Here is a 21,429-nt window from a genome sequence, read left to right on the forward strand (position 1 = left end):
TTTACCTGAAAATATGAACATTCATCATCTAGAATATGAAGAATATTTAAATCCTTTATTTCATGTTTGGTTTCAGAGCTGCTCCATCAGTGTTTTGCTGTGTCGACATCCACCGTCTGATCTCATGCAGACAGAGAAATCTGATTACTGATCTAAAATCCAGTCTCTTAATCGGATTTCTAGATCGGAGTACAGTGTTTACATGACCATTTGAATAATCAGATAACTGCAGAAATCTGATTATTGAGTGCATGTATAGGCACACTCTCAGTGATGAATGTAATGCAGAACTAAATTTCCCAAACGCGAGTTCCACCTGGAAACCTTAAGCTGTAGGTTGTTGGCGAGTTCACAGAGGACCCTCTCTGCAGCTAGAGCCAAACGACTCGGCCTGTGGAGGTTCATAACTCCTGACCCCCGAGCAGCTGTGAGGCTGAGTTGGATGTGGACAGTGAGTGAGAGGTGAGGAAACAGCTATCAAATCTGATCCTCAATCCTCTACTGATCCTCTGTGAACAGGTTCAGCACCAAGACTTACAGATTTTACTGTTTTCTAACCAAAAAAATCACAGCGGAAGCTTAACTATCAGCACAGAGATTAGTGTAAACAACCCACTACAGTCTGCACCAACTAAAGCCACCTCAGGAGGGCGCTAGGCAACACCAGGTGGAACAAACTTCTAAGTTGTACTACTGTCCACAATAAATGAATAGAATCCTAGCCTCATGCGTTTGGGTGCTTTCGTTGCTTTTGCTCCGTTGGTCTGACTCATCCCGAACCACGATGTCCAAACCGCGTTGTGAACCGAACCGTGAACCGTGGTACAGCCCTAACAAAGTCAACCAACATGCAAAAGGTAAGAGGGGAATAATTAAGTAAATAAATACATAAATAAAGATGCAGTGAAGGGCAGTTTTCATGCTGGTGACTCAGGTCACTCGGACCGCTTCGTTCTTGATCTTCCGTCTTATCAGACCTTTGCCTGATGATGGAGCACTCCAGCAGAGATCCTCATTTTCAGGAGGAAGTTTGTTGAAGGTTTCATCTTGGTCTGCAGAAAAGGCCTCCAGACCCTTCATAATCCTCTCGGCAGCAAGTTCCTCATCTTCATTACCATCTCCGGCAAGACAGTCTCCCTCGTCATAAACACAGTCTGCAAAAAAGTCATCAACACTTTCACCATCAGGGTGGTTCCCTCCATCTGCACGTCCCTCGTCCATCTCTCCATCCATCTCTCCGTCCATCTCTCCGTCCATCTCTCCATGCTGGAACCTGCTAGCCTGGTGCTCGTGGTGTCTGCAGCTGTGCTGATGCCACTCGGTCATCGTCTCTTCAGGGTACTCCGTCCCATCAGGATAATCTGTTCACAGAAATGCTTCATTAGTTCATGTCCATAAACTGATTTTAAAGCGAAAGTTTGGCGAAACAGGACATTTACTCAGCTTTCACCGTAAACGTCTGTCAGCTGAGACGTGTGACTGCACTGCTGCTCTCAGTGTGTCCACTTGTTCATTAATCTCTAATAGACTTCACTGTATGAAACTGATGCTGCTTTGTGTTTTATTGTTTCATTTTATTTTAGTTAATGTTATTTTAAGGTTATTTTAACTTGATTTTTTGAATGTGTCATTTGTAACACATTCACATATATTCATGTATATTCCAACTAAACGTAACCGAGGCAGCTGATTCCTGTGGACTAATGATGGAATTAAAACATATCCATATTTTATCAAAGAAAAAACGCACATGCATTTTGTGTTTGTGCTCTTACGATGTAAAAATAGCCCTAAAAATGAAACAAAACAGCAACATGTACAATCAAAAATCCTCTGCATAATTAAGTGGTTAAGGTGTAAACAGAGCGTTTCTGAGTGGTTTGGTGTGAAACGCTCTGTTCTAGATAAACTGAAACCGAGTCAGAACTGTTCACAGTGGTGGTGATAGGAACCAGACATCCACCTCTAAAAGCTCCTCACAGAAAGTTCCTACATGAAATGGTTCTGAATTCACTGCCTGATGACTGAGACGCTGTTTTATGATAGTTTAGAGAACTTAAACTCCATTCATGGCTGAGGGATACATGCAGGGACCTGTGCGGCAAAATAGTCCCCAAAGAAAACTTATTATTCCAGATTTTCCACTATTTTCTATCATCAACATTCCATACAAACTCAGAAGACTCGTGTAGGTTCTCTGGTGGTTCTGGATGGTAAATAAAATGTCTATAATTGTGTTGTTGTCATGGCGACGCCTGGTTCCTATCACCACCACTGTAAAGACATCTGAACCATTTCACACCAAACCGCTCTGAACCTCTCTGATTACACCTCACACACTGAGTTATACAGAAATTTAGAAACACTGGTGGACTTCCCCTTTAGCCGTTGTCTTTTTTCCCCACGTTTTTGCCTGTAATGACGTACCCAAGCTAAGCTGTTCCCACATACTTTAGGCTACCATTGTGATCTTTATCTCTTTTGAAACGTAACACACAAAGTTTTCACCACAGTGATGAATAACTGTCATGACAAGTGGCTCAGTGATATGAAAAGGATGACAGCAATGTTGACCATCCTGAATATTTTCTGTCTTGTACAGAACCCAGACGCTCTCTTTGCTGGTCTGCATGGTTACGATAACCAGGTTTTAACATTAACATTAAGAGACCCTTATTAGTCCCACAACGGGGAAATTTCACCTCCGCATTTAACCCATCTGTGAAGTGAAACACCACATACACTCTAGTGAGCACACACACACTAGGGGGCAGTGAGCACACTTGCCCAGAGCGGTGGGCAGCCCAATCCGAAGGGAGCAGTTGGGGGTTAGGTGTCTTGCTCAAGGACACCTCAGTCGTGTGCTGTCGGCTCTGGGGATTGAACCGGCGACCTTCCGGTCACAAGGCTGGATCCCTAACCTCCAGCCCACGACTGCCCCGTTAATGTTACAGCATTAACATACCTTCCAAGTCCTGTTCATAGTGGGGTTCCGTGGCCCCCTGTGCTGGGGGGATCTCGTCCACCAGCCGGCCCTCCTGCATCACCCGCGTGATCTCCCTGAGCTGGAGCAGCAGCGCCTCCTCCTGATCTGCACTGACAGGACCCGCCCTGCGGCACACAGACAGACAGACAAGACATCCAATCAGAGCAACACAGAGAGGATGGCCTGACCAGTCCTGAGTCAGTACAGGCAAGTCTCAAGTCCTAAACAAGTCAGTCTGCAGCGAATTTAAGGCCACAACACTCACACCAATAATGATGGTAACAGTAAAACAGCCTTTGTGTGGCTGTATGTGAAGATTTTTCTACTATTCCAAATAAAATACAGAATCCATGGTACACAGATAACCACAACATATCGCTGCTGTCAGAAGAAAACCTCATATCTCCAAAATAGTAAGTACTTTACTTCTAATGCAAGTCAATGGAACCAGACGTCTTCCTAAGTCATTTCGAATCATTTCTTTTAGTCCTTTCATCATGAAATTGACATACAATATAAAGGGCAACAGGTCAAAAACTGAAACATTAAAATTGGAGATACGATGTTTTCTCCCGACAACAGTGATATAGTGGTATACACAAAGAGTCTCAAAAGAATGCTATTAAATTTTCTTTAAACATTCTATTTGAAAATAGTTTTTAATGATCTTTGGGAGCACAGCATTCAAATAAAACTAACTCGGCACTAAAACTGGCTCAGCAAGTGTTTCATTTGTCTTCGTTTGCGAACTCAGTGACAGACGTTTGAAGACGCTGCTGTATATTAAATGTATGGCAGTAAACTAATCCGTTCACATGCAGAATAAGCGGCTGTGTAGAGGCCCGTCTGCAGTCAGGCTCTCCACGTTTCCTCCACTTTGGGTCCCGAGTCTCACCGAGTCATGAGCCTCAAGACAGAGTCAACGTCTGAGCCACTGGTGTCTCAAGTCCATACTGGCTGCGTTTTTGAGTTCAAAACCAGTTAAAACTGTCACTACCGAAACATTTGGTAAAGTTTGGGTAGATTTCAGATTTCTGTTTTGGTAGTTTCAAAATAGAATATTCTGTCATTAGTTTTAATTAAACACAGCATATCGCTGCTGTCGGAAAAAAACCTCGTATCTCCAAAATGAGAACTTTACAGGAGAAAGAAAAAACATACTCCACTTTTAATGTAAGTCAACCAGGCGTCTTTCCAAGTAATTTTGGGTCATTTAGTTTGGACCGTTCATCATGAAATTTACACAGAATATAAAGGACGATGGGTTCTTTCAAATGATGTCAAAAACTGAAAAATGAGAAAAACGGAGATACGAGGTTTTGTTCTGACAGCAGCTATATATAAATGAAGGCATTGGGTCACTCAAAGAAGATCAGTTCAAAGTTTCCACCTGACACACACTTAAAATGATGGTTCCTCAGGGTTCTTTAGTAAGGAACATGGTTCTATATAGAACCACGAACATTCAGAGAGCCATTTCCATGATTAAAGGGTTCTTTGCATCATAAAAAGCATTCCTTAGATTGATGGGTAATGTGCTCTAGATAGTTCTATATAGAATCTTTTTGAAAATAGTTCTATCCAGCACCCAAGGGTTCTTCTATTGTAAACAGCCTGACATTACAACAGTAGGAGATAAGTTTTCAAAAAGGTCCTATATAGAACCATTTTCTTTACTAAAGAACCCTTAAAGAACCATCATTTTTAAGTGTGCACCTATCATACAGGCGTGTGTTTGAAATAGCTGATATTGAAATATCTGTCATATCCAGATTGATTTATGATAGTCTGAACAGCTAAAACACATGAAATCTGATTTCTGCCATATCCAGATTAATCCAGGATGAAAAGCAGAGGAGTGAGCCAACCTGTCCGGGCTGCCACGCTGAGCTTGGGCTCTGGACACTATTCTCTCCATCACCTCCTCCGTCTCCTTCAGCCTCTCCTGAAGCTGCGTCAGCTCAAAGTCCGCTGAAAAACATCAGGGGATAATTTTAGTAAAAACAGGAGTACATTCGGGAGTCGGTCAGCTGTAGAAGTGAACAGAGAACGTACTGATTTTCCTCTTCATATTCTCTGATCTGACAGCAGGGAATCTGCTCTCATGAGGCTTCGCCGTTTTCCCTTTGGACGTGATCTTTTAGAGGAACAAAAACAAAAGGCACGTTTATTTATAGAGAACCTTTCATTCACTGCGGTCACCCAAAGAGCTTTACAGATAATGGAATATTGTGGGCTGGAGGTTAGGGAACAGGCCCTGTGACCGGAACGTTGCCGGTTCGATCCCCAGACCCGACAATACAAACCTGAGGTGCCCCTTGAGCAAGACACCCCAACTGCTCCCCAGGTGCTGTGGATAGGGCTGCCTACCGCTCTGGACAAGTGTGCTCACTGGCCCCTAGTGTGTGTGTATGTTCACTAGTGTGTATGTGTTTCATTGCACGGATGGGTTAAATACAGAGTGGACGCAGTGTTTAAAACTCCAGCAGCAGTGCTGTGTCTTTCACAAAATTGAAAAATTCAGCGTTTCATTTGTAAAGTGAAAATCCTGCTGCACTGTTTTTTCAGTAACGCGTTGAAGTGAAGCGTAAACAGTGTGATGCAGGGTTTGTTTTCATTCTGGCTCGTATTCCGAGTCTCACTCTGGAACAGTGATGTTTGTGTGCACTGCAATTCATGATTGTGCACTGTAGTGGTTGCACTTTAGTCTGGCACAAATTCCTCTCCGTAACGTTTCCGTGAGGGATGAATGTTCCTTAAAAGCCAATGTTAAAATCATCACCTTAAAGATGATGTAAAGGATGTATAGGAGGATCCCGAATCCGTAGACCGGAATGATCTGTCCGGCGAGGTTGGATTTTCCGCCAGCGGTCGTGCCGCCCTTCGCCCTGGCAATGGCCTCGGGGTTGTGAGCCCTGGAGAAATGCCCCCCGGACCCCCGTGCAGGCTCTGGAGTCACCTTCCTGTGGAGCATTGGGGGGAAATGTCCAGCAGGCCCTGGACAACAACAGGACATCATCACACAGGGCTAACTGATTGACTGATTGACTGATTGATTCTTTAACTGCATAAATTCAACTCTGCTGCACCACAAAACACAAACATACAATATAATACTCATACAGTTAACAATATACATTATACAACACCTGTTACAGGGGAATCATGGGCAATTACACAGTAGTTTTATCTGGATCTCATTACGGAGGCTGGAAGTCTGACAGAGACTACAATGACTCACTACTCAGAAGAGTTTAGAGCAAAAAGCTGATCTAGTCTTAGTTTTTAAACATCTTTAGCTCCACCCAGAAGGAAGTGGTGTGAAAAGTTGGTACACTGGATGAGAGGAATCTGAGATTATTGTCTGTTGTTGTGATGTAAAGTCATGAAATGATTAACTATAAACAAAGTACTCCAGTTTCTTTAGCTGCAGTGGTGGTGATAGGAACCAGGCGTCGCCATGACCACAACACAAATATAGACATTTTATTTACCATCCAGAACCACCAGAGAACCTACACGAGTCTTATAAGTTTATATGGAATGTTGAGGATGGAAAAATAGTGTAAAATCTGGAATAAGAAATTTTCTTTGGGGACTATTTTGCCGCACAGGTCCCTGCATGTATCCCTCCACCATGAATGGAGTTTAAGTTCTCTAAACTATCATAAAACAGCGTCTCAGTCATCAGGCAGTGAATTCAGAACCATCTCATGTAGGAACTTTCTGTGAGGAGCTTTTAGAGGGGGATGTCTGGTTCCTATCACCACCACTGTGAACAGTTCTGACTCAGTTTATCTAGAACAGGGCGATTCACACCAAAATGCTCTGTTTACATATTAACCGTTTAATTATGTGGTACTTTTGAAAAATTGGCGGAGTTCCCCTTTAAGACTGCACTAAGTGTAAACAGAGCTGCACCAATTATCTTTAAAGCTTTACTGACAATACCTTGTAATTTAATAATGCAGCTCGTATTACCGCAGGGAGAACCCGGCTGCGCTGCTCTTTTGTTCTCTCTTGTTCTTCAGTGACTGAAGAACCAGAGCGTAACGATACACCTTTTCAGCTTTGTTGCTATTTTTAACACTGAGATCAAGAATTGAATTATTTTAGAGAGCTCTAATTATAAACATACTTAAAAAAAGATGGTTCTTCAAGGGTTCTTTAGCAAAAGCAGTGTTCTGTTTAGAACCATGAGATCAATATAGAACCATCTGCATGATTAACTGGTTCTTTGCGTGGTGAAATGTTTCTATATAGCACTAAAGGGTTCTTCTGTTGTATACAAGCTTGACATCGTAACAACAGAAAAAACCCTTTTTAATGCTATACAGAACCACTTTAACATGCAAAGAACCATTTAAACATGGAAATGGATCCATATCGACCTCATGGTTGTAAACAGAACCTTATCCGTGAAGATCCATCTACTTTAAGAATGTACATGGATTTTATGAATTTATAACCTCTTCAGGAAAAAGGCCAGTCATGAGAGCGTGGGTGTTTCCACATCATAAGCCACACCCTAGCCCTGCCCACTTTACTCTGATAGGCTGCACCCAGATTAGTAGCTATGTGGAAAAGAAATTGCTGGTAATATTTACAAAGACAAACATCTATAACCCCTCTATAAGCCCTCTATTACCCCCTTACCCTTCATTATAAACACAAATACTGTTAATACAGAGCTGTGTTTATAATAGATACCATCTATAACCCCTTTATAAGCTTCTATTACCACTGTTAGCCATCATTATGAATACAGAGCTGTTTTTTTACAATAGATACCATCTATAACCCCTCTATAAGCCCTCTATTAACCCGTTACCCTTCATCATAAACACAAATACTGTTAATACAGAGCTGTGTTTATAATAGATACCATTTATAACCCCTTTATAAGCTTCTATTACCGCTGTTAGCCATCATTATAAATACAGAGCTGTGTTTACAATAGATACCATCTATAACCCCTCTATAAGCCTTCTATTACCGCTGTTAGCCCTCATTATGAATACAGAGCTGTATTTATAATAGATGCCATCTATAACTCCTTTATAAACACAAATACTGTTACTATAGAGCTGTGTTTATAATAGACTCCCCTCTATTACCTCCTTATTCACAGTTTTACTGTGCTCATATAGTCATACAGATCTGCACTATCCACTCTTAAAAGTAATGGTTCTTCAGGGGTGCTTTAGTAAGCTCTGTTGTTCTATTTAGAACCATAAACACTCAAAGAACCCTTTTTGCGTGCTTTAATGGTTCTTTACATATTTAAAGTGTTCTTTAGATTGATAGAGAATGTGTTCTGTACAGTTGTACACAGCACCAAAAAGGGTTCTGCTATTGTTATAACAAGCTTGTTATAATAACAGAACACTTTTTGTTCTGAATAGAACCACATACAACACATTCTCCATCAATGTAAGGAACCATTTCACCATGCAAAGAACCATTTAAGCATGCAAAAATGGTTCTATTGAGAACTCATGGTTCTCAGTACAACCACTGTGTTTACTAAAGCACCCCTGAAGAACCATTACTTTTCAGAGTGGATAGTGCAGATCTGTAATAACCCCCCATGTAAAACCCCTCCCATCCCCTCAGCGGTTACTCTTCTAATACTCTACCCCCCGCCACACCAAGCGGTTACTCTTCTAATACTCTACCCCTCACTCAGCGCTTACTCTTCTAATACTCTACCCCCCCACCACCCCCAAGCGGTTACTCTTCTAGTACTCTACCCCCCCACCCCCAAGCAGTTACTCTTCTAATACTCTACCCCCCCACCACCCCCAAGCGGTTACTCTTCTAGTACTCTACCCCCCCACCCCCAAGCGGTTACTCTTCTAGTACTCTACCCCACCACCACCCCCAAGCGGTTACTCTTCTAGTACTCTACCCCCCCCCCCACCACCCCCAAGTGGTTACTCTTCTAGTACTCCACCCCCCCACCCAGCGGTTACTCTTCTAATACTCTACTCCCCTCCCCCAAGCAGTTACTCTTCTAATACTCTACTCCCCTCCCCCAAGCAGTTACTCTACTCCTCACTCAGCGGTAACTCTTCTAATACTCTACCCCCCTCCCCGGTGGTTACTCTTCTAATACTCTACCCTCCCCCCTCCACCCCCCCCCCCCCCCCAGCGGTTACTCTTCTAATACTCTACGCCCCACCCCAAGCGGTTACTCTTCTAATATTCTACCCCTCCCCCCACCCCACCCCAAAAAAGGAGCCCCGCTGATGCCATCCTATATAAATAAAATTAATGTGTGGCCATGACTTAGTAAATCGTGGGAACTAGGCTATTAAGTTGTGGCCACGACTTAGCAAAGCATGGACGAAATCCTAATGCATGGCCACAACTTAATAAGTCAGTGCTCTTTCTCACACCTTACTAAGTCATGGCCACGACCCAATCATCTAATTCCTATGCCTTACTAAATCATGGCCACTCTTTAGGATCCCGTTCCCACACGTTAATAAGTCATGGCCGAGCATTATTTTTTTACTTAAACAGGATGTCACCAGCAGCTTAGTAAGTCGTAGGAACAAGATACTTAAGCTGTGGCCACAGCTTAATAAGGCATGCTCTCGTTCCCAGTCGTGGAATTATTTTTGTCCGTACTAATTCCCTGTGATCCTGCGTTCCCGCGTTCCTGTGTTCTTCTCTCTTACCCTCCGGTTTGGTCTCCTTGTTGTTGTTGTTGTTGTTGTTGTTGTTTACTCCGGCTCTCTGCAGCAGCAGCGCGACACACAGCGCGAGACCGGAGAGCAGCGCGAGTTGCAAAAACGCTGACATCACGAAGCATATAATAATAATAATAATAATAATAATAATAATAATAATAATAATAATAATAATGATGATGATGATGATGATGAGGATGAAGCTGCTAGTGACCGTCCGCTGTAGAGGACAGTGATGCTGAAACCGATTATCCCTGCTGAATGAAACCGGTGGCCTGCGTCGCTTCAGCGGATACAGTTTATTCCCACTAGCAAATATAAACATAAAATAAAAGAAATTATTAATCCGCTAATAAAAACAGAATAAACTGATATGAATAAACTGGCGCGAGCGGCTCCGCGGCTCTCCCATCTTCCCGCATCGTGGGCGGAGCTTCCGGTCGTTCTCGGAATTACTCGCGAGATTTGCGCCTGCGTTCTCTCTTTCCCGTTCCCGCTGAGAGATGGTGGGTCTGCATCCGCGCTTCGCGGCCAAAACACTGCTTTAACATCAGAATCCGCTCCAATCCGCGCATTAAATCACCCGCACCACCAACACACACTTCACCGCAGCGGTCCGAGGGGTGTGATGGTTCGTGTTTTGTGAATATTGTGGCGATTAGACGCGACAAAATGCACAACTTCATATATAGATTCGTAGCTGTAGCTAGCCGCGCTGCTGAGGCCGCGGGGAGCCGGAAGGTTAATAAATTAAAGAAAATAAGCGTCGTTTTCACTCCGTTTGGGTTAATTTGATGAAAAAGAGACGCTGAATTCGGAATAAGTTCGGGATAATGTTTATTAAGCCGGCGGAGGGCTTGAAGTCTGTGAGTTAGCCGGTTAGCTGTTAGCCGTTAGCTCGCTGAGGTAAACGCGGGGTTGGCGGTGTAAATGGAGTTCGCGGCTTGTGCTGAGTGAGTTATTGAGCCTTTGACGGACTGTTTACTATTTGTTTTCTGTCTCTCCAGCCGACCAAAACGCGCAAGACCAGGAAACTCCGCGGGCATGTGAGCCACGGCCACGGCCGAGTGGGTAAGCGGCCTTTCAGCTCCCGTTCCCTGTCTGTGTGCGGCTGTAAGACCGCCGTAATCACTTAAATCTGCTCTCTCTGCTCAGGCAAACACAGAAAGCACCCCGGAGGCCGAGGTAACGCCGGTGGCATGCACCACCACAGGATCAACTTCGACAAATAGTAAGTGAACGTGTTCAGCTTTCCCGTTCCACCTTAAACGCTGTCGGAATTGTTCACAGTGGTGGTGATAGGAACCAGACGTCCACCTCTAAAAGCTCCTCACAGAAAGTTCCTACATGAAATGGTTCTGAATTCACTGCCTGATGACTGAGACGCTGTTTTATGGTAGTTTAGAGAACTTAAACTCCATTCATGGTGGAGGGAGACATGCAGGGGGCTGTGTGGCAAAATAGCCACAATGCGTAATGTGACAAACTATATGCTACTTTTAGCCCTGAAGGTTCCTGTAACACCCAGCAAATGAGTGTATTAATGAGCTTTTCTGCTGAAGCTAAAATGTTGGGTCCACCTGGTCCAGTAAACTGGATCTAAATCCACTACATTGTCATTTGGAAGCTGCATCCTAAAAGGTTGTACCACGTTGATTTATCCACTATGCGTTTCAGGTGTTCTGACCAAGCTCTTGTCTTTCAGCCATCCAGGTTACTTCGGAAAGGTGGGCATGAGGCACTACCACTTAAAGAGGAACACAGTTTTCTGCCCAACCATAAACCTGGACAAGCTGTGGACCCTGCTTAGCGAGCAGACAAGACTGAACCACGCCAAGAAGCCTGAGGGTCCAGCACCCATCATTGATGTTGTCAGTGCTGTAAGTGAACTTACCCTACTGGACCTGGTTTCATAGTAACGGTCTCTGCGTAGCACCATTGCTGAAAAGCCTGGGTTTATTTGATATAAACATGTGTAGACATTTTTATACTGTACACATCGACAGCCAGAAAGCACACCTTGCATGCTTGATATTGAGAGCGTGTCATTTATGAATAGCAAAGAAAAACAGATATTTTTCTAAAAACACTAGGAATAGTTTGTTCATAAGAGGTTCTAGATAATATAAATTGAAGATTTTGGCTTCCAAATTGAATGTTCATTAGGGAGCGTCTGCCCTGTGTACGGTTTAGACGTTACTCTGCTCCAGTCCAGGGATCCACTGTTATCCCTGTCGTTTCTGCTCCAACACAGCCGATCCAGCTCATTAAGTGCTTGCTGAAGAGCTTGGTGAGGTGGGGTAGAGAACAGTAGACACTGTAAGGCAGGGGTTCCCCGGGGCTGTAGATGAGATCCACTGAACAGGAAAGGTCTAGGTCGGTGCTTCCCAGCTCAGACGTGGTTAATTGGCTCATCAGCTGTGTTGGACTTGGGGTGGATACCAGAGTTTGCAGGATTGGGAGACACTATTGGCTGGACCTGGACTTTCCAAAAGGACAGGCCATCCTCCTCTGGTCGACACCAGATAACAGAACAATAACGCAAGTTATACGCAGAGAGTGACTTAAAAATGAGTAAACAAACTACGGTGGATTTTTGTACAGCTCCTCCCCAAAGTTCCCATCGCCCCCATGGTGGGTGCTCTCATTGGCTGTAGCTCGTTGCTGCACAGCTGGGTCACAGTACTGTTCACACCTGAAGAATTTGGGTATTTAAATATGTGGCCTGCGTGATCTGTCTGGTGTCTCTGGGGCATCAGCAAGTCTCTCGGATGATGCCTTTGAATACTTTCACTTACATTTGCTTCTGATCTGGGCCTTTTCCACTTGCTGACAGGTTTTGGAGATCGCTGAGAAAAGAGGACTAAAATTGCATTAGAAGCCCGTCAGTAATGGAAATGGTTTGAGAGAGTCATTGTAAACCAGTGGAGGGGGGAGGCAACGTTGTTGTCTGTTAAAGCCCGTAATGACGATCGGAGCTCAGAGCTGTGGAGCAGGTGGTGAAGCATTGCCTGATTAATCAGGAGGGACAGTTCATGCAGGTGAGGCTTTCTGCCCAGCATTGGACTGCAGAAAGCTCCATGGTGGTCATGGTGGTCCAGCCTAGTCATACTACAAAACATTTCCTGAGCTTCACAGTAAGGTCCACAAAGGGATGAGGAAAGCTGAAATACTCCTCTGAATTCGCTGGAGTTGTTTTTCGTTTTTGTTTTACTGTCTGTAACCAGAGCCTGCTGGAAGCTCCCTGCTGTCAGACTGGGGTTGGTGTTTTGGGTTCAGTTGTGTGTGGGAGGTGCTGTTTGTGGATCTCCTCTCTCTGTTCTGGGCTGTAGCAGCTTCTGAAAGATGGAGCTTAGATCATCAGTCCTCAGTGAGTGGAATGTTTCCAGCTTTAGTTTATGCTGGAGGTGAATCTCTTCTAGGAGGTGACGACCAGTTCTGGTCGTGTCTAGTGAGCAGCTCTTCATAGAGAAGGACTCGTGTGAAGAATTAGTCACTTTCGTGAGTGATCCTGATTGAAATCTTTACTTATACAGATTGATCCCTTGTTGGGAGGTTGGGCTGTTGAGATTGAAGTTTGTTACCAGAAGACTAACAGAGGAAATGCTTCTGTGAGATTCGGGGTCTCCAGGTCAGCGAGTTGTAGGTATCCTAAGAACAGGTTTTGAAATGTACTGTGCTGAGTCTTCCTTAAACAGTGATGCTTCAGGTAACGTTCAGGGTGTTTCACACTTACACCAAATACCTGGGTCGCACACACGGGACTAGTTCTGGGCTCGTTTGGGCGATGAGCTCGTTATCGCTGGTTTGCTTTCAAACAAGAATTCCATCCGAACCATGGATCGATATTTCGATTCCATACGTCACTTTTCTGAGTGCAGGTTTGCAGAATGGTCAGCACAGCTTTATCGGTTTGCTGCTTTTTATCGTCTTCCTTGCATACAAGCAGTGAAGCTCAGCGCTGTCTGTCCTCTCTGCCTCACAACACTTGAAAGCGGCGGTGACGCGCTGAGCGGAGCATGTATGCTACATATTAATGAATCCTGTAACACCGGGAGCGGAGAGCTTTCACACAAGCGGACTCACCAGAGCTCCCCCAGACCACCGATTTCAAGACGACCAGAGATCGGTTCTTTGTTCCGCTCCCAGAGTCAAACCGCTTTCACACTTGCAGAGCAAGTGGACCTGGAACCGGATAAAAGCTCTAGTGTGAAAACAGGCAACACTTTTAGACACTCCTCTTTAGATGCTTTGTAGCCTCTTAGTTTACTTTAACTTTACATTAATCTGAATATTCACCAAGATGACCATAATTTCTCAACTCTAAACCTGCTCTAATCCTTGGGCTTTGGTTACGGTTAATCCTAACTGCTAACTAGGGTCTGATCCTAACTTTCACCTTAATCTCAACCCTCACCCTGGTCCAGATCCTGAGCCTAAATCCACCACTGTTTAGAATCAACAGAGTTTCAACAGGGAGTTTAACAGTTTGTGTCTGTAGATCATCTGCAGTGGGCTTTCCAAATAAAGCGAGACCTAAAAACTCCTGAACTTGGATGGAAATGTAGAATCTGCAGGTGTTTCCATGAACTGAGTCAGAAATGATACAAGCTCAGCTGCTTTGAAATCACTGCAGAGTTTGCAGCACCTTTTCACTCAGCTCAGGGTTTGATTTGTTATTGTGGGTCTAGAACTCTGTTCTCAGTCAGTCTGAGCTTGTGGGGAGTTTTTTGTGTGCATACTCTTAAATTAAGTGTTAATAACGTACCGTGGTGTTTTTTTTATGATGTTTTTTTCAGGGCTACTTCAAAGTGCTCGGCAAAGGCAAGCTGCCCAAGCAGCCCGTCATCGTGAAGGCGAAGTTCTTCAGCCGACGGGCCGAGGAGAAAATCAAGGGTGTCGGCGGAGCTTGTGTACTGACTGCATAAGTGAAAGTTGATTTTGCAGAATAAACGAGATTTAAAAAAAAGTCCTTTCTGTGGTTTTTAGATGGTTACTGAAGTTGGGGGGGCGGAAGGCGACATTCGGTTACCACTGGTTTAATTTAAACCCTGTTGGAACTGGATTTGTTTTGCTGAGGGAAGTCACAGTGGATATTTATAGAAGGACAATTTTAGCGTTTATTAAAAAAATAATTGCATAATTAAAGTTCAGGTGTCAATTGCTTGGTTCTAGAGAAACTTAACTGTTCAGTGGTGGTGATAGGAACCAGACGTCCCCCTCTAAAATCTCTTCACAAAGTTCCTACATGAACTGGTTCTGAATTCACTGCCTGATGACTGAGATGCTGTTTTATGATAGTTTAGAGAACTTGCACTCCATTCATGGTGGAGGGAGACATGCAGGATGCTGTGTGGCAGAATAGTCCCCAAAGAAAACTTGTTCCAGATTTTCCACTATGTTCCATGTATACTCAGAAGGCTCTTGTAGGTTCTCTGGTGGTTCTGGATAGTAAATAAAATATCTTTGTTGTCATGGTGACCCCTGGTTCCTATCACCACCACTGTAAAGAGGTCTGAACATCTCTGTTTATGCAAATTTAAACAAAGACTGGTTTTATGAATAGGGTAAGTCTCTAGTCACTGATCCTGTATATATAATGAGTAATCACTGGAATAAGTTTAGTATAATTAGCACCTTTTTAAAAAAAATCACTAACCAATGACGAGGCGTTTATTACATGTTTGCATAAAAACTGGTTGTTTTCAATTCACTGCAGGAGTTAGCTTTTCAATTTAGGACCACAGGGTGGCAGCACTTTACCACAAACAATTTATTAAAGTAATACTGTGTCCAAACAAATTAAGACTTCAGTGTAGAGCTGGGCAATATGAGAATATTTATCATCATGATGAATAACATCACAGGACAGTATGCTTTTCTGTATGATGTTTATCATCAGTGCTTGTAAACTGACCAGCTGCTCGTTTCATTGTAACTAGAGTAAAATTAACTGGATTTAGAGACAAATGCTGAGTATAAATCACTCTTCACAGTTTTAATAGTATTTTAAATGTAGCTCTGCTGGATCTTTATTCTCTGTTTCAGCTCCGCAGACGTCTGGAAAAAAACGAGTGTTGTAATTTTGACCAAGTCATTTATACTAAAATACTCAAAACACGTCACGTGTGGCAAGTTAGCTTTTTTTTATTAGGTCGGCAAAGACTCACCATTTGGTTAATATAACAAAAAGAACACTCTTTTAAAGCATATAAAACCATGGAGTAACACACTTAATGCTGCTTAATGTATCAGGACATTCACACACAAAGCTGCTGTTTCCCCTGATGAGGCCTAAACCCCAAACTCTGACCACTCGAGTGGCCTTCAATAACCCCTGACCCAGCGCATCCCCAGTGAATGATCTTAAATCTCACCAGCATTGTCTGGTTTCCTTAACATTATAAATGAAGACTTTTAAAGTCTAAAATATTCCAAAAAAATAAAGATCCCAAATCCTTCAGACTAGCTTTGTTACACTGATTGGTTCACTTCACCTCATTAAAACAGCTTTGTGATCAGGGGAAACGTACAAAAGCAAGAGATTTAAACAGACGAGTTAAAGGGAAACTCCAGCATTTTACAACCTCATCTCATCTGGTGTATCTGTTTATTTCCAGTGCTCGTGCAGGAAAAGCAGGCAGAGCCGAGGTTTAAAGTGCAGGAGTGTTTCTTTAACAGTAAATGTTTGGCACAAACAGTAAACTCTCCTTCTCCTTTAAGAAAAAGTCTCCAGCATGTTTATAGTGCATTTCAGCTCTGCGGTGTGGGCGTCAAGGGGGTCGTGATTCAAGGCACCGTCACGTGGAAGGGGCTTCCAGGCACGGTTTCGTCTCCCCATTTCACAATCACCACGTAGCTTCCTTTCTCCTTCACTGTGTAGGTGACGTTGTAAAGCCTGTTGCCCAAGTGCTTCACGTAAACGTCCTCGCACGGCGTCCGGGGGCCGTGCACTCCCACCATCAGCATGTTGGTGCCTGTAAAGCAGAAAAACCCCATTCACTCATTTCTGACATCACGATTTGATCAGATTATGGTAGTTATCTATACTAGCAATCAGGTTCTGGTGCATATCTGGTACCTGATCTGATTTACTGAGTCAGAAACAGTAAATTTCCATAGCGTGTCTGTGTGTGGACGTAACTGCAACGTCTACAGCCTTGTTCAGACTGACGGCCCAAATCTGATGTCTGTCACATCCAGATAGTTGGACAGCAAAAACTACATGAAATCTCATTTTTTTGCCAATTGGATCCAAACCACATTTGGAGGTGGTTTGACATGTGACACCAATCAGATTTTTTTCTGGACGCTGTTCAGTCTGCAGGTAAATCAGTTTCTTTCTCAGATCAGGTCTTCTGAGTCGACTGTCCGCTCTGTTATCTGTAAGAGATCAGATCTGCTTTGTGTGTCCAGACATCACCAGTCTGTCTGCAGGGTTTGCCCTGGTGATGTGGATTTCAAGCGTAGATGCAGGAGAGATGGAGGAGCATCTCCCCTCCGAACTCTCAGAGCTCTCTTCATCATGAGTCTTCATGAATCCCAGCACTTCACTCTGGATTGGACATCGTCATTGTTTGTTGTGTTGTGAGTGATACAAAAGTTACTTTGAAATCCGATTTCAGCGTCCAGACTGAGAAAATCACATTTCAAACCATGGAATCCGACTGGAATCACATTTCAAACCACCTCCAAATGTGGTTTAGATTCAATTTGCAAAATTAGATTTTTTTTGCTGTGAAGTTGATCAACAATCAGTCTGGATATGACAGTAATCTGATTTGGGCAGTCAGTCTGAACCTTGAAAATTACCAACACTGTTGATGCACACTCGATTAAAACCACAGATCTCGCCGTTAATCGCTTAGAGGAACCACATCCCATGCATTTTATTTTTCCGTTGAGGTCCATTTATAACGTTTGTGTGGTTCCATGTCCCAAAAACAGCCGTAATTCATTTCTACACGACTGTTTTCCAGCCTCTCTTTATCCCAATTAAATAGGATGGTTTTTGTTCCTGTGCCTTTAAAGTTGAAATATGTAAATGAGCTCTGTTCTAATTAGCTCCCTTGAATTGTGCCACATTCAAAATATATGAAGTGTATATGGACTGGGTGTGTTTTCAGTCTACATCAGACTGTTGTATTGAAAGTGGGAGTAGCTGGGTTTTTTATGGTCCTGATGCAGCTTCTCTGTTTGAGGTGAAGGTGCTCACCTGCTTTGCTGCAGTCCACGGTGAAGGCGTTCTTCTGGCCTATGAAAGCTCTGGACAGTCCAGCCCCCTGACACACCACTCGGCTGGCGTCGGAAGACAGCGATGAACTGGAGGCGGCGCTGTAGGCCCCACCCACCGTCGAGGTCTTAGTGACCGTCTCCACGAGGACGGAGGAGGTTTCATGCAGACTGTGGCCTCCAGACAGACGGACACCTACAGCAGGACACAGACGGGTTACACAGCGTTCTCCAAGTTTTCCAGTTTCCAGTTGTTTCTAAATGCGCAGAACAGTATTAAATCTGTAAGTAAGTAAAAAGATATTTGAGCTTCCACACTTAAAGTGACACATGTTTCAGAAGCTGACCACAGGGTGGCAGCACTTCATTACAAAACACAACCTTCGGCATGTCACGCTGCATTTTATCTAAAGAAATGAAGACTTCACTGCAAAGAACAAAGACAGTCAACTTTTCTGTCTGATTCAGATTTAGCAATGGAAGGAATGCATTGGATCAGACTCGTCATTACATTTCACAATAATAATAATAATAATAATAATAATAATAATAATAATAATAATAATAATACAGTTAAGTACTAAAAGAAAAAAAAGAATGTATAATTAAAAAAAAAGATTAAAAAAAAAAAATGTGAAGTGAACCTGAAAGCATAAAAAACGAGAAAAACTGAAATGATTAAAAAAAAAAAATCAAAATGACAAGCAAATAAAAAAATGTACTGAACTTGCCAGCTAACTAAGAGGTGATGATGGAAGGACGCCTCTTCACTGTGTCTGTACTTATTCTGTAGTTAATATTTTGCCTCAACAAGTAAAACGTGACTCGGATGTGCTGGATTGAGGCAAATGTCAATAAAACAAAGCAGTAGCTGCATCGAGACACACTGGGACTTGTGAGCGGGCAGGATAAGTGATGTATACTGTAACTCTAATGTTTTTAGATTCTGTCTGACCGTAGATATCTGAGTGAACATAACTAGGAAGTGAAATGGCTAATCAGCCACTTCAGGCTTTTACTTTAAAGTTTGCATAGGATGAATATATATATATAAAAAAAAATAAGGCAAACCGTTAATCGCTGGTATTTTTATGACAACTGTCAGCTAAACTTCATGACTGTGACTGTTGTAATTGCTGATAACTGAATTTGAGTTAAGCATTAATTATATATCCATAATTATATCACTCTCGTATCTCAGTAATCTCTCTGTCTGTATAATACAGTAAATCAGCCAGGGACGCTCTTACACGCTTCTCTCTCACATCCACGGTTCTATTTCCACCTGAGATTCACACTCGGCTTCCTCTGCAGCGACATCAGCCTGCGCTCGGAGACGACATGTTTATGTAACACTGTGGGGAGAATTGCATAAGGCTTTGTTCCATTTTTAAAGTAAGCTTGTTGTTACAGGAGCGATCACATTGCTACTGCTTATGGACTCTTCTCTGGCCAGATATTCGTGATTATGATTCTTCAGGATGCGATTCAATTCATCATGAAATCTCAAATCTTCTCCACTCGGACTGGACCATTTTAGCACTGTTCAAACTTACTTTTAGAAATATGCCCAGTTCACAAATGTGGCTGCAGAAACTACACAGTAAATATCGCTGAAAAAAAAAGCCTGAGAATTTTATTTTGGCCAAAAATTGAGCTCATGCTTCACTGAATCTTATTACCTTCAGCTACAGTAAACATTCCGAAATCTATGCAGTTGAATCGGCACCTTCAGCTAAATCTAGTTCTAAACCGCAGCTCTGTACCTGTGACTTTGGCTTTGAAAGGGCTTCCAACGATGTGCTGCGGTCCGCCGTATTTGATGGAGATGAGATAGTTTCCAGGTGCCATGGGGGTGTAGTTGATTTTGTAGCCCTCCATGCACTCCACACAGTCCATTTTCACCTTGGAAGGGCCGTCGATCGTCACAGATAAAGCTCCAGATCCAGCGTTGCAGGTGTTGACCACAAACTCAGCGGGAACACCTGCAGAACACGTCATTAGTTAATCAAAGACAAACGCTGAGATACGTTACACTGAAAAACCACACTACAACGTTTAGGAACCACTTGTCAGGTTAATATTTCTTTTACTTTATATTTAGTTCATGTATAATAAGTTAAATAAGCTAGACGTCATTTTTGTTTTATTTAATACTTCACTGGGAAAAAGGAGAAGTGAACATGCTGTAACTACAGATGAAGTTTTACTTCAGTAACTTTACTCTTAACCTTGTACAAGTTTCATCGATTTCCCAATTATTTTTATAATAATCTACAGCTTGGTTCTTCATTCTGGACACATCTACATTTCATTCTTCCTTTTTTTCCAAGCTTGGTACTAATTATTTGAAAGCTAAGATTCACTTCAGTTCTTCAAGAATTCTTTAGTAAAGAAAATGGTTCAATATAGAACCTTAAACATTCGATACAGAGCACCGAAAAGGCTCCTGCTATTGTTATGATGTCAATCTTGTAACAGTAGATGAACCCTTTTCGGTGCTATATGTGTGTTTTTGCACCACATTAGAATGATTTCATACATTTAAGTGAAAGTGGTTCGCAGTCAGTTAATGGTTCTCGTCCTGTGTTGCCACTTTAATCACACTGATTAATGGTATATGTTATATTTTGAGCTGTACCTGTGCAGCCGGCCTGTAACCCGGGGCCATAAGCGGACACCAGGCCGGGGTCACCTGCGTGACCCGTATCGCCCACGCGCACGTTAAAGGGGCTGCCGGGGATGTGGCTGCCGTTAAACTTCACATCGATGGAGTGAACGCCGTTCTCCCGCGGGATGAAGCGAATGGCGCTCTTGTCTGTGCAGAGGAGAGCAGAAGAGTAAAGCAGAGCCAGACTCAGAGATTTGTGTCCCGATCGTTCACAAAATAACTGAACGATACTGAAACACTCCAGGATTTTCCAACCTAACCTCGATCTGCCGCATCGCAGCATAAACTAAATCACCACAGATAATGATCACAGGATTTATAACACCAGAAAACTTTAGGGATATACTTCCTGCTTGCTCTGGTGTTGTAATGGATAAAACTTCACAAACACAGCTTCCATCCAAACACTTCTACTGTAGTTGCACATTTAGAACTATTGTAGTGCCACGTTTTAAAATGTTCACTTTGGCATTCAGATACTGCCCATTAGTATTTATTAGAAGAGTTTAACAGATTTTCTTCTTTTACTAAGTACAGAGAAAATTATAACTGTTATAATCAACCATGGAGGCTAGGTTGAAAAACCTGTGGAGTGTTCGTTTAATTAAATGGAATTGAATCATTCTTTCTGGGCTCATGTAAGAGCATGAGCTGTGTTCCCCGACTCACCAGCATCCACATCAGTGACGTAACATTCCTCCACCACTCCGGATGGACTGTGGACCTTCGCATCGATCACTCCTCGCGCCCCATTACGCTGCACAGCGAAAGAGGCTTCCTGATTCACCTTCAGATCCTTCTCCTGGAGAGAGTGAGAGAGAGAGGGAGAGAAAGAGCGAGAG

General features: G+C 43.0%; 3 protein-coding genes across 7 annotated transcripts in view; 1 reads left to right on the forward strand and 2 right to left on the reverse strand.

Moving 5' to 3' along the window:
* Positions 1-36: 36 nt before the first annotated feature.
* Positions 37-10,111, reverse strand: ric3b (RIC3 acetylcholine receptor chaperone b). The gene is made up of 6 exons (XM_017717241.2): positions 9,673-10,111; positions 5,769-5,983; positions 5,042-5,123; positions 4,855-4,957; positions 2,966-3,111; positions 37-1,361 (listed from the first exon to the last, which is right to left on the reverse strand). Exons 1-6 carry the CDS (start codon positions 10,007-10,009, stop codon positions 931-933), a joined length of 1,314 nt encoding a protein of 437 aa, XP_017572730.2. The 5' UTR covers positions 10,010-10,111; the 3' UTR covers positions 37-930.
* A 10-nt stretch (positions 10,112-10,121) lies between these two features.
* rpl27a (ribosomal protein L27a) lies at positions 10,122-14,656 on the forward strand. Of its 2 annotated transcripts, none has more exons than XM_017717242.2 (5): positions 10,122-10,190; positions 10,692-10,755; positions 10,840-10,915; positions 11,390-11,564; positions 14,484-14,656. In XM_017717242.2, the coding sequence occupies exons 1-5, from the start codon at positions 10,188-10,190 to the stop codon at positions 14,610-14,612; spliced, it is 447 nt and encodes a 148-aa protein (XP_017572731.1). In that variant the 5' UTR covers positions 10,122-10,187; the 3' UTR covers positions 14,613-14,656. The 2 variants fall into 2 exon arrangements, with proteins under 2 accessions (XP_017572731.1, XP_017572732.1); XM_017717243.2 differs by lacking the exon at positions 10,122-10,190 and adding an exon at positions 10,205-10,315.
* Positions 14,657-15,811: 1,155 nt separating this feature from the next.
* Positions 15,812-21,429, reverse strand: part of flnca (filamin C, gamma a (actin binding protein 280)) — a 42,922-nt gene continuing 37,304 nt past the window's right edge. For 3 of the 4 annotated variants that reach the window (XM_017717239.2, XM_017717237.2, XM_017717238.2), the window contains 5 exons: positions 21,257-21,389; positions 20,558-20,734; positions 19,683-19,901; positions 17,900-18,112; positions 15,812-16,661 (listed from right to left, as the gene is read on the reverse strand). In XM_017717239.2, coding sequence (XP_017572728.1) covers positions 16,474-16,661; positions 17,900-18,112; positions 19,683-19,901; positions 20,558-20,734; positions 21,257-21,389 — 930 coding nt within the window. In that variant the 3' untranslated portion in view covers positions 15,812-16,473. The remainder of the gene's footprint in view (positions 16,662-17,899; positions 18,113-19,682; positions 19,902-20,557; positions 20,735-21,256; positions 21,390-21,429) is intronic. The other variant, XM_017717240.2, reaches the window with a different exon arrangement.

The sequence above is a fragment of the Pygocentrus nattereri genome, chromosome 8 (genome assembly GCF_015220715.1).
Source record: "Pygocentrus nattereri isolate fPygNat1 chromosome 8, fPygNat1.pri, whole genome shotgun sequence".
Lineage (NCBI taxonomy): Eukaryota > Metazoa > Chordata > Actinopteri > Characiformes > Serrasalmidae > Pygocentrus > Pygocentrus nattereri.

What these genes read in the sequence shown, in the direction of transcription:
- ric3b (XM_017717241.2), bottom strand. Translation starts at nt 10,009, where the DNA reads ATGTTTATATTTGCTAGTGGGAATAAACTGTATCCGCTGAAGCGACGC. An exon ending in TCCTTTACATCATCTTTAAG is followed by an intron (nt 5,124 to 5,768) that starts GTGATGATTTTA and finishes TTCCTCTAAAAG; the next exon opens with ATCACGTCCAAAGGGAAAAC. An exon ending in GAATATGAAGAGGAAAATCA is followed by an intron (nt 4,958 to 5,041) that starts GTACGTTCTCTG and finishes GATGTTTTTCAG; the next exon opens with CGGACTTTGAGCTGACGCAG.
- rpl27a (XM_017717242.2), top strand. An exon ending in CCACGGCCACGGCCGAGTGG is followed by an intron (nt 10,756 to 10,839) that starts GTAAGCGGCCTT and finishes CTCTCTGCTCAG; the next exon opens with GCAAACACAGAAAGCACCCC. An exon ending in AGGATCAACTTCGACAAATA is followed by an intron (nt 10,916 to 11,389) that starts GTAAGTGAACGT and finishes CTTGTCTTTCAG; the next exon opens with CCATCCAGGTTACTTCGGAA.